The sequence below is a fragment of the Typopeltis vanoorti genome, chromosome 1, assembly GCF_054136105.1.
Source record: "Typopeltis vanoorti isolate ZY-2024b chromosome 1, IOZ_Tvanoo_1.0, whole genome shotgun sequence".
NCBI lineage: Eukaryota > Metazoa > Arthropoda > Arachnida > Uropygi > Thelyphonidae > Typopeltis > Typopeltis vanoorti.
The window spans coordinates 184,668,494-184,681,357 of record NC_143549.1 but is presented as its reverse complement, the minus strand read 5'-3'; the positions used below and the strand labels follow the sequence as shown (position 1 = coordinate 184,681,357).

At 34.6% G+C, this 12,864-nt stretch overlaps 1 protein-coding gene across 1 annotated transcript in view; it reads right to left on the bottom strand.

Moving 5' to 3' along the window:
- The window catches only part of alpha-Man-Ib (alpha-Mannosidase class I b), a 268,163-nt gene that overhangs the window by 163,721 nt on the left and 91,578 nt on the right, over positions 1-12,864 (bottom strand). Inside the window, exon 5 of the mRNA XM_090400333.1 lies at positions 9,537-9,685. Within this exon, the coding sequence (XP_090256459.1) occupies positions 9,537-9,685 (149 nt within the window). The remainder of the gene's footprint in view (positions 1-9,536; positions 9,686-12,864) is intronic.

Sequence of the window (12,864 nt, the reverse complement as noted above, 5' to 3'; positions counted from 1 at the left end):
GAAGCCACCAATCGCCTGCAGGTAACAGTAACGTAGCTAACCTATCCAACCATGACTTAAACAAAGATGAACTCTCGCTACTCAGCGAAGGTCTAAATTCTGCGGTAGCACCCAGTCGATGAATAAACTGGATTTTATTTGTAATATTGAAAGAGGCTTAAGATTCATTCCAAATACCATAGCAGATAAAATACGCTTAGAAACAGCCAACATTTTAAATATAAATTATAAGAAAACAATAACAAGCAACTTAACGAAACACGAATTAACAGCAGTGAAATCATTAAAATCAAATCTGAACATCGTAATAACTAGAGACGATAAAGGAAGTGCCACCCGTTATTCTAAACCGAACCACATATTTAGAAAAAATGAATCTGCTAGTCTCAGACAATAGTACATACTAACTTTTTAATTATGACCCAAACAACAGAATTAAAAAGAAAACAGAGAAACTACTTAAATCAATTACTACATAGCCCAAAGATACAGTCAAAAAATTAGTTCCACACTACACTTGCTCCCCGAGAATTTACGGTCTACCAAAGATACACAAACAAAACACACCACTCCGGCCGATAGTCAAAGGTATAGACAGACCAAATTACCACCTAGCCAAGAAATTAGTGGCAACACTCAAGGAGTTGGTAGGTCATTTCCCCTCCTATATCAGAAACACACAACACTTCATAAACATAATCAACGACATTACATTAGAAAAAGATAATTTATTAGTCAGTTTTGACATCTCTGCCCTCTTTAAGAATGTCCCGATCAATGACACAATCCTTCTTTCACAGAACAAATTCCTTCCAGATATCACAGCACTCTTTGCACATGTATTACGTTCTGGTTATTTTGAATGACAAAACGCTTTCTACCTACCTAGTTATCCCTCCCCCCATTGCTAACTTTTATATGGAACATTTCGAGCAGCATGCTCTAGATTCATCTCCTTAAAACCCAAAATCTGGCTTAGATACGTTGATGTTTTCACGATCTGGCCCCATGGCCACCAGACACTACACACTTTTCTTAGTCATCTAAACAAACAACACAAATGCATATAGTTCACAATTGAGATTGAAAAACAGATCACACTTCTGTTTCTAGATACACTTGTCACACGTCTTCCTTCTGGCAGTCTTTCCTTCACTGTTTACCAGAAACCGACATATAAGGACCAATATATATACACATAAACTCCTACCACCACCACCCAACACAAAAACTAGGTATGAAAGACGAATTTAAAGTTATCAGCAATTCTTTTCTAAAAAATGGTTACAATCAAAACACTATTAACAAAATTCTCTACAAGACCTCAACAAAAAACAAAGATAAACCAGACTACAATAAAACTATAACCATTCCTTAAATTAAAGGGACATCAGATAAAATAAACAGAATACTACAGAAATACAACCTCAAAGCCACCTTTAAACCTCCTGGTATGAAAGACGAATTTAAAATTATCAGCAATTCTTTTCTAAAAAATGGTTACAATCAAAACACTATTAACAAAATTCTCTACAAGACCTCAACAAAAAACAAAGATAAACCAGACTACAATAAAACTATAACCATTCCTTAAATTAAAGGGACATCAGATAAAATAAACAGAATACTACAGAAATACAACCTCAAAGCCACCTTTAAACCTCCTGCAAAATTAAAAAGCTTACTCAACTCATCCAAAGACCCACTCCCTCCGCTGGCCCACCCTGGAGTATATCTTATTTATTGCACCTGTAACTACCATATATAAGGGAAACAGGACGCACAATTCCTATCAGACAAAAGGAACATAAACGACACAATAAATAATAACTATGGCCTTTCTGATTATGCCCTGAACACTTTACATAGAATTGACTGAAAAAACACCAGTTGTTTACATCACTCCAAAACATGGTATGAACGCAAATTTAAGGAAGTCTGTGAGATTCTTATCAACCACCCCAATCTGAACAATAATGAAGGTCTAAAAATTCCAAAATATGGAAAGCACATATTCTACCCATGGAACCTTTCTCCCTAAGAGCTAACTATAAACAGGACTGTAGATAATCCAGAATCGTAAATCTAATATAACAGTTGTCATGTTAAAAATAGGACATCATTGTTACTATAAGAAAACTATCTATATGAAAGAATGTTTCTCCCATGTTATCTTAAATAGAATTTAGCTTTGATGTAATTTCTAAATATTTAATTTTATCTGTATTTTTTCCCCACTATTTTCTAGAGGTCATGCCAGTAGAATAACTGGTGATCAAATCATTGTTTCTTTAGCCTGCTGTGTGAAATGTAACTCAGCTTATCCTTGTATATCTGTATATACTCCAGATGACGACCTTAATATGAAGGTCAAAACGTCAGGAAATTAAAATAGTTATTTATAACACTGTTGTAAAGTCTATAATTTCTAAAATGAATGCTGTTACATATCAGAATACTTTATAGAAGAAAATAATTCTATGGAGCTCTTAATGGAGAAATGGAGCTGTTAAACCTCTTTCCTTAGTCAGCCCATAATTAAAATGCTAGTCATACAAATATAGGTTAACAATAATCAAATACTGTATAGTTGTTAATTAGGATACATCAGATTAATATCCTTGCTGGTACACCAAAGTCAAAATTCATATGATAAAAAAAAAGCCTATTTTGAATGTAAAAGACTAATGAACTACTGTAAGAAGATAATTAAGCTCTCTATACTTCTTAATATACCACAACTGGTCATAATTATCATATTACTACAGTTAATAAGTTCTAGATTCAGAGATATAAAACAGTTAGATAGCTTAAGAATTTAATTTCAGCCCTAGGAGAAGTTAAGCTTAAAGGAAACTTGAATAATTATAATGAAATTTACTGTCATGAACTAGATAAATAGCACTGGTCTCCATAATATTATACTAACCAATTTCAGTAGTTCCAAATGCTGATTCTTGAACTCATTTATGAGGCTGCTTTCAACACTTTTCCTTATCTTTATTCTGGTTTCTACTCATTCGATCATTCACTCAGAAACTGAAATTTTCTCTTATTTCATAAATCCTTTTGTTAAGCATGTTCCTTCAACATATAACATTCATATTTTTTTTTTAATACAGTAGAAAGGCATCAAGAAATTCCTTCTATGAAATGCTGAACATATATTTTGTGTCTACCATAAAGGTTAGCAAGGATAGATGAATAGTTCATAGTAGAACTTCAATTTTCTTAGAATGTTATTCAGAAATTGGAACTATACCATTTTGCAGAAAGCCCACAACTCTGTTTTGGTAAAGCTCGTTTACAGGTTTGCTGCTATCTTAATGTAGAAAGATCAATCCATTTGACACCACTTACATCATGTCATTCAAGTTTTGTAATTCACACAAAAATCCTATAGTTGCTTTCTGTTAGTTAATTTTAATATACTACAAAGTAATAATAAATAACAGTGTATAGTGATGAAATTTTCTGAAATGATAGTGAGAAAAATATTTCCACACATCTGAGTGTAATCTTTGAACTGCTGCATGTGTTCATCACTACACAAAATCAAGCAAACACAAAATGAAAGCCATAAAATGACTACAATTAGTTCAGACTGATGTGTAATAATAGAAAAACTATTATAATAAGACAAAAATTTATATATTTTGAATATATACAGTTTATAAATTTATATATTCTGCACAGTTCTTAAAAGGATTATTTCAAAGAAAACAGTTTATGAAATTAAACTAGCCAAAAAATTATATTATTGTTTAATCCTTTATCTAGGTATAAGTAAACAAAGTTGCACGTGAAGTATTTTCATCATTAGTTGACTTGTATATACTGATGACTTCATATCAGTTGCTTAGTATCCCATAATGCAAAGCACACTTCCTTGTAGAAGTGTGTACCACTACTATATACTTCAGATACTGTTAAAGTGCAGGGGATAACTCTCCAAAAACTCTTTGTGATCTAAAAGATCACTAAATCTGAGTGATCTTAAAGGATCATTACTAAACTCACTCTTTTGGCCTGAATCACTTCAGTACAGAAAACTCAGCAGTGGCTCCACTCAGTGACAGGCAAAAACTCACCACTAAGCAGAACTACTCAACTTCCCAAGAAGCAAGCTGCCATCAGTGGGAGCAACACCCCAAAGAGATAACCAGGTCGTTGAATTAATGCTGAAGTCATATTTCTCATATACAAGTAGTTAAAAGGTGCATCACCTTATTATTAAAATACTTCGAATCACAGAATTATAGAAAGTTTCTTCTATAACTCTATAACATATGAAATTGAACTTGTCAAATTTATGCAAAGCACACTTTTGATAGGAAGTGTGCTTTGCATTATTATATATTATGAGATACTAAGGCAACTGATGTGAAATCACGAGGCTCTATATAAAAGTGGCTCTATAGTCATAAAGACACTTCATGTGCAAACTGTTTGCTTATGCTCAGATAAAGGATTAAGCAACAATATAATTTCTTGGCAAGTTTAATTTAATTTCAAACCAAGTGAAAAAACTTTCTATAGGAAAGTAGCTTACTTAATCCAATTTTATATTTTAATTTACATCAAATTTCATCTGTGCACATTTTAAGTTCAATAACACACTGGAATTATCTATGCATTGATTCATGCAAAGAAACAAACATAATATACTTTAGCTTTTATATATATATATATATATATTTTTTTTTAATGAGAATCCCTCCCATGAAAGAACATATGTTTATCACACATTAATATGGGTAGGCTAAGCTATATATAATTCAGAAGTCCTGCTCTACAGAACAAACACATACGTTTACAGTCATATCGAGACTGCAATAAGGGATAGTGATCTCACACCAGGTGTTGCAATTCGTCTATCATCTAACGACATTCAAACACATATGCCAGCAGTGGGTCTACTGGATGGAGATTGGAAGTATCTATCCACTCAGCCAACTAAGCTTTAAATATGAACAAGATTTAAATTCAGAACAAGATTTAGAAATTTTTACAATGGCCTATAATTTCTTAAAAAAAATTTTGTTAAGAAAAACTAAGAATTCAATGCATATAACATAATATTACACTTCTCATGAGTGTAGTCTCAAATTATGACTTTGTAGATTATATTTAATACATCTGTAACTCCTTGTGATTGAATATTTTCTTAAAGACCATCTGATATATCAGAGGGATATGAATTTCTATCAAGGATGTGAGCAAAGAACGAAAGTTACTTTCTATGACTTTAAAAAAAAAAAACTTAAAAAAACACTTAAAAACAAGTATGTATGAAAAATGACAGAGTTAAAAAATGATATGGTTTTTCTAATGTTTTCAAAATCCAGGTTTCCATAGCTATAATATTCTTCCATTAGTTAACTACAATTTAACTGTGCTTAAGATCAATATTATTATTATTTCGGGCTACTCCAGGGAGTCCTTAGACTCATCGAAGGAGGCCCTAAACATCATGTCCACACAACTATTCGAAATTCTCACAGTATCTATCATACCTTGCCTTGAACTCGCTCACTGTCATAGCACCCACAACAGACTCTGGCAGCTTATTCCACTCATTTACCACTCTAAAAGTAAAGAACCCAGCTCTAATACCCCTGCTAACCACACTCTTGCCCAGCTTCCATAGGTGTCCCCTAGTTCTCCCACCACCAGTCCTGATCTCAAAAACATCCTCTGAATTAATTCTATAGAATCCTTTTAGCAATTTGAATGTCTCAATCATATCTCCCTTTTTCCACCTATCAACTAGTTTCTGCAACCCACAAATATTCAACCTGTTCTTATATGGTTCATTCCATAGACCTGCTATCATTTTAGTCACTCACCTCTGAATCCTCTCCACCTCCTCCCCATCAAGAAGGAACCGAGGTGACCAAATCTGGGCACAGTAGTCGAGATGAAGTCTTATCAGGGCTTGGTACAGAGGTACAATAACTTGCTTGTCTCTGCTCGTCAAGGTATTTTTCAACAACCAAGTGAGTTGATGAGCTGATTTAGCTACTTTTGCAATGTGCCCCCTAAACTTCATCTCCCTATCCACCAACACTCCCAAGTCCCTGGCCTCATCAATCTCTTGGAGTACAGTTCCACCAATGTGGTATACTGCTGCCAATCTTTTCACCCCAAAATGCATAACCTTACATTTTGTCACATTAAATTGACATCCATTCTCCTTAGCCCAGAACTCCAATCTATCTAAGTCATCCTGCAAGACTTTGACATCTTCTGCATTCGCTATCGTCCTACCCAACTTTGCATCATCAGCGAACAAATGAACTGTTCCACTTAGATCCTTTCCTATATCGTTAATGAACAGATTAAACAGCAGTGGTCCAAGAACAGAACCCTGCGGCACACCACTAGTCACAGGCCGTCTTTTGGCCTCTACTCCTGAATAAACTACTCTTTGATATCTCTCCATCAACCACCCACCTATCCATCTCACCAACCCTATATTCATTCCCATATGTTGCAGTTTACGGATTAGAATTCCATGTGGTATCCTGTCAAATGCCTTAGCCAGGTCCAGCAGTAACACTGTAAACCCATTACCCTTATTCAGTTCAGCCATCACCTTGTTATAAAACTTGAGCAAGTTACTGAGGCATGATCTACCCTTCACAAAGCCATGCTGTGAAGTACAGTATCTCACTGTACTTCACAGCATGTGTACAGTATCTCACTTTCATCAATCCATTCCTGTATTTTTTCCTTGACTACTTTCTCCAAGACCTTGACAACGACTCCTGATATGCTGATTGGTCGGTAATTTGCCACCATAGTCTTGGATCCTCCTTTATGCAGTGAAACTATTTTCCCCTCTTTCCACGCCTTTGGGACTAAACCAGACCCAAGACTCAGATTAAACAACATGGTCAAGGGCACTGATAATTCCTTAGCCGCTTCACGCAAGACCCGTGCCGGTATACCATCCAATCCCACAGATGTATTCACATTAAGGTTCTGTAATAAACTATTCACCTCCACTTAATTCATCACAAGTCCCGTATAAACTAATGGTTCCTTCATTTTTTCAATGTCACCACCTGGATGATATACTTTTGCAAAGTGCACGCTCAGTAACTCCACTATATCGACTAGTTCAGTGACCTCCTTACCCTCGTCATTCCTTAAAATCATTTTGCCATGTACAGTTTTTTTGTTGCTTGCAGCATATTGAAAGAACTGTTTGGGATTCTCTTTTGCTTGCATAGCTAGTTTCCTTTCATAATCGGCTTTTGCTGTTTTTACCACACTTGTTACCCTTCTGGCCTGCCCTTTATGCCGTATGTACTCTTCTTTTAGAGAACTTAGGTTTAAATGTAGATTTAGTTACATAACTAAATGATTTTGCATCTTGGACTTGTTCTGTAAGTGCTATTATTTGTGTTAGTACAAGATTTCACTTTATTTATACTAAAATTAGAAAGGAAAAAAAGAAAAGTCTTGTATGGTGACTCCATTATAAGTGGTGTGCTTGACAAGAGAGTGAAGAAATCATGCTCCTCAAGTGCAAAGATTAAAGCTGTTAGTAAGGCTACCAAAATGCAAAAGGACAAGGTGAAAGAGTTTGGCTGTTTTGACAGGAACAAATTATTTGAAAAGAAACAAGTATGGCATGGTATGAGGGAGGACAAGGCAGAATTACCGAAAGTAGCTAAAGAGAAGAGTGAAGGAGTTAAGACAGAGAGTCTGTTACCACAGTATGATATAGTTGAGTTGAAAAGAGGGCCATGACAGTGAATGAGTCAAAGTGTTGGTTATGTATGAGGAATGATGTGGAGTTTGTGGATGTGTGGAGTGAGTTTGACAGACAAAAAGGACTGGTGTTTGGTGTCTGGAAAAAATATTGCTGAATGAGGTGAGATTGGAGGTGCAAAATCAAAGAAACTAGAACTATTGGGGTGGGGAACTGTGGTGTAAGTTCACAGATACCAATGAGGCAAGTGAGAATGTACAAACAATGCCTAAAGTCAGTAATGCTGGTAACAAACCAGAATGGGACAGTATAAAGTGTAAGGATAATGGTGGGCCAAGGCAGCTAGTGCACTTTATGCACACTAATGCCAAAAGCATTTGGAACAAAGGGAAGGAGTTTGGGCATTGGGGTTAGTTCCTCCTGGTCACAGGTTATTGGCATTAGTGAAACATGGCTGATAGAAAATAATATTTAGTGGGATAGAATATGAAGGGTATAGTATTTTTCAAGGAGAATAGGGAGAAAATAATGAGGTATTGTTGATTGTTAATGATAGATGACAAACTGCAATCAAAGAGAGAAGGAGTTAGCTGGAGGTCAGTAAAAATAGTGCATTCAAGACAATCTGGTGTGAGATAGACAACAGAACAAAATATAGTTGGTTTCTGCTATAGATCAATGGATGTGATGGATGATGTGAATAGTATGCATCAGCAAATAAGTTCGATAAGTGGAGGTCAAGTAATTATTGGGGGGGGGGGGAGTAATTCAACTATGGAAGCATACACTGATAGGAGGAAAAGGCAAATGGGAGAAAAGTAATGGAATTCATGCAGTTACTGATGGAACCAGGGACAAAGATTTAGTAATTTCATCACAGGATTTGTCTGTAACCAAGATGATGACAGCATTGCTACCAACTAGGGAAGAATAATCATGTGGTATTGACTTGGGAGGTAGATAAATGTGTGGAATTTTCAGTTAAGAGGAAGTATGTGTGGAATTACAGGGCTGGTAAGAATAGCAAACTCAGGAAGATTGCTTGGAGCAATGCCATGGTAGAGAAACTGAAGGGGTCAGATGTTGATCGCACAGGAGTTAAATGAATAATATCATTAATGTAGGAAATAAAAAAAATTGCGGAAGGAGCAAGCACATGAGCAGTACAAAGCACAGGCCCGAAGGGTGACCAGTATGGTAAGAAAGGTTTAACCCCAAAGAGTTCTTTTAGCATATAACAAGTAAAATGAAGGACGATTGAGGAAGAATCTACCATTAGGTGGCCTCCTCTTATATCTGTTAACATAATAACAGCCAGCTTCCTGATATAGCTGTTGTGATGGGTATGCTAGTTAAAAAATAAATGCATCAGCATTCCTTGCAATTTTCAATATACGTACTCTACTTTCAACAACTTTGTAACACATCACTGATGTTGTATTATGTAAACACTTTTCATCAGTTTTCTTATTTACCAACATTATCTGTAGCATGGGATGGAGATTTATCTGTTTTTACTGTATTATGTTTACTATATGTCAAATTTATCATACTATAATGAATTGGGATAAGGCAATGCAAGTTTTAATAGTTAATAGAAAAAATAATATAGAATTAGCTATTATATTTGGTATATACAGATATATGATTCAGACAATCCAATAACTTAATCTAAAATTGAACATAAGGATGATTTGTTTTAGAAATGCCTATACAGTTTAGGTGAAAATAAATTTTATCACTTGCGATCAACTTCATATATCTTTCAAATCTTTAAATTTGCTTTTGTACAAGTAATCTTATATCAACCTACAGCCTTTTCCAGAAATACACGATCTCCACTAAGATGAAAGACACTCAGAAGACCTCCTAATATTCTAATTGTTGTTTCAAATAAGTTTACATCCTTATTTATCCTGAAGTCTAGTTTAGATACAACCCATTCTCTGGCTTCTTTAAATTCTAAGAAAAAAAAAGTAAGTTGCAACAACTTAATTTATATTCTTAATATAATGTGCAATCAGAAGACATAATTTAACATTTGTGAGCCTCATTAAAAAATAACTTGCTTTTTTTTTTAGATATTTTAAATTAAATATGCTCTAATGTATGATTTTGTTATACCAAAGATACAAATCAAACCAAAGCTGTTCAGCTTATATCATAAGGGTGACAAACATATCTTCAGGAACAAACTAATTTGTAAAAATAAAATTACTTAAGATAACATTTCCATTCATGATTGTACGATTCTAGTTTGCAATTTCAATTCTAACAATTGTTTAGCAGCTGAATTTATTCTTTGCTATTTGTAAAATCAAATTTTTTTTTTTTTTTTTTTGAATGATTTTCAGTTGAGCAGATTCCAGAATAAAGCAAATGAAAGCAGTTCAAAGCTAAAGATTCCATTTTACAATGCCAAATAAAAACAACATTGTAAAATACTTTAGTAAATCTAATAAGAAATTTGATGTTCTATTTGTAATCAGTTATATCAGAGATATTTCCAAAGGTAATGGTAATTATTGCTTGTTAGTTTAATTAGACTGCTTTGTTGTAGTACTGTAGTCATCATACTGTGCAGCTTGTGATGTGGATATTTCATGTCATTTTTAGCTAAACAAAATAAAGAGGACTTAAGTCCTCTTTTTATTCCATTTGAATCTACTGCTATGGGTTTTAGAAACAAGATTCAGATTCTGTTCTAGTCAATCTTTTTTACTATTTAGATAAAATTTTAAGCACATTCATTGCTTTTGTTGCTATTTTTCATTAATACTATGTAGTAAAATAGCATAATTAAGGTTTTTATTTAGGTGGTCTAGCTATTACATTTGGTTCAATGTTGCACAATAACTATATAGGAATAAATTCCTATATAGTTATTATGGTTAATATGGTTAAATTTGACACTCAAATATTAAATTTGGTATTTAGTTCAAATATAACTTCATGGTGAAATATTTCAAAGATAGGGAATGAACAGACAGGCACAATAACAAACAAACGTTATCTTGAAAACTATTAAACTGTGTTTCGAGTGCCATTAAAAAGGTATTATGTTGGAAGTATCTGATGTACAATATTCTTCAAAAAAATTATAAATGGTATAACAAAATGAATAGATATTAGTGTTATAGAGAAAAAGGAAACTAACTGGAGACTAGTTGTAGACCATCTTCAAGCAAGCAGTTCCCACTCTGATCAGCTGATGGTATACAGTTGCTCAATCTTTCCTTCTCATTGTCAAAGACAATGTATGAAAAAAGTGTTTGTTATCATAGTATTAATGCAACAGCAGATCAGAAGTGAGCGATTTTTAAAAGTAACCACATGAAGATGTTAAAGCTATAGTAAAAAAAGATTGGTGCAAAACAGTCGTGATGACATTAAGGAACTTAAAAAAACATCCTACTGCTCTTATTTGTTATTATTCATAGCTAAGAAATTTTAATTCAGCTGAATAAAAAGGTGTAACTTCTCAATTTTTTGGACTCTTATAAATGTAAAGTAAGCTATGCACTTTTTTTGTTGTTGTTTTATTGCAAGAATCCCCCCCCCCCCACACACACCCAGTCCAGGGTTGCCTACAAGGCATCCTGATTTGTGCATTTGCTTCCCTGGCTTAAAGGGAATATTCCAGATGATGATTCTTGCCTTCGCAAGAATGAATGACCATCAGGAGAGTTGCTTAGATTGCTGATGGTGTTGGATATGAAGTAAGCTGAAATTCATATCTAGAAGACCCTAGGGAGAAAATTAAGGAATGTGCACTGAAGAGTTTATTATTAGCTGCACATTATCAGAGTTAAGAAATTTGAGAAATTTTTTATGCATTTTTTCATTTAGTTCAAACAGATTTGCAGTTCAACCATGTATGTGAAAATGAATAGCACTATTTGAAATTTTTACTGCCAACAAGAAAGTATGTTTTCAGCTGCAATAAACTATTCTAGTCATCACTGACATCGTGCTATGTAACCTCAAGGGGTTTACAGGATACTATTACATGATTTACTTTACATTATTACTAGCTTCTTATCAAAATTTATCTCCAAATAATCTATTTGTCATGACTTCAAAACTGTCAGATCTGACATTTTTCTGTCTTCTAGAAAACTACAAACTGCATTAATGCATCACCTGAATCTTGATCATCCTCTGGGTCTTATTCCAATCATTCTGGCAATCAAACCCATGTTTTGCTAACTTTTCTATCTCACATTCTGTTTAAGTGATTGTACTGACTCAGATTACATCCATGAACGCTAACCACATCAAGTTCAATCTAATATTATTATTACTATTACTACGGGCAACTCCAGGGAGTCATTAGACTCATTGAGGGAGGCCCCAAATCATATTCATCACAACTATTCGACATTCATACAGTATCTATCATACCTCGCCTTAAACTCATTCACTGTCACAGCATCCACCACAAACTCAGGGAGCGCATTCCACTCATTCACTACTCTAAAAGTAAAGAACCCAGCTCTAACACCTTTACTAACCACACTTTTGCCCAGTTTCCATGGATGTTCCCTAGTCCTCCCACAACCAGTCCTGTTCTCAAAAATATCTTCTGAATTAATTTTATAGAAACCCTTCAGTAATTTGAATGTCTCAATCATATCTCCCCTCCTCCGCCTATCAACCAATTTTTGCAACCCACAAATCCTCAACCTGTTCATTCCACAGACCTGCTATCATCTTGGTCACTCGCCTCTGGATCCTCTCCACCTCCTCCCCATCAAGAAGAAACCTAGGTGACCAAATCTGAGCACAGTAGTCGAGATGGGGTCTTATCAAGGCTCGATACAGAGGAACAATAACCTGCTTGTCAACGTATTCTTCAGCAACCAAGTGATTTGATGAGCTGATTTGGCCACTTTTGCAATGTGTCCCCTAAATTTCAATTCCTTATCCACCAACACTCCTAAATCTCATGCCTCATCAATTTCCTGGAGCACGGTTCCACCAATGCAGTAAACTGCCTCCAATCTTTTCACCCCAAAATGCATAACCTTACATTTTGCCACATTAAATTGACATCCATTCTCCTTAGCCCAGACCTCCAATCTATCCAAATCATCCTGCAAAATTTTGACGTCATCTGCATTCACTATTGCCCTACCCAA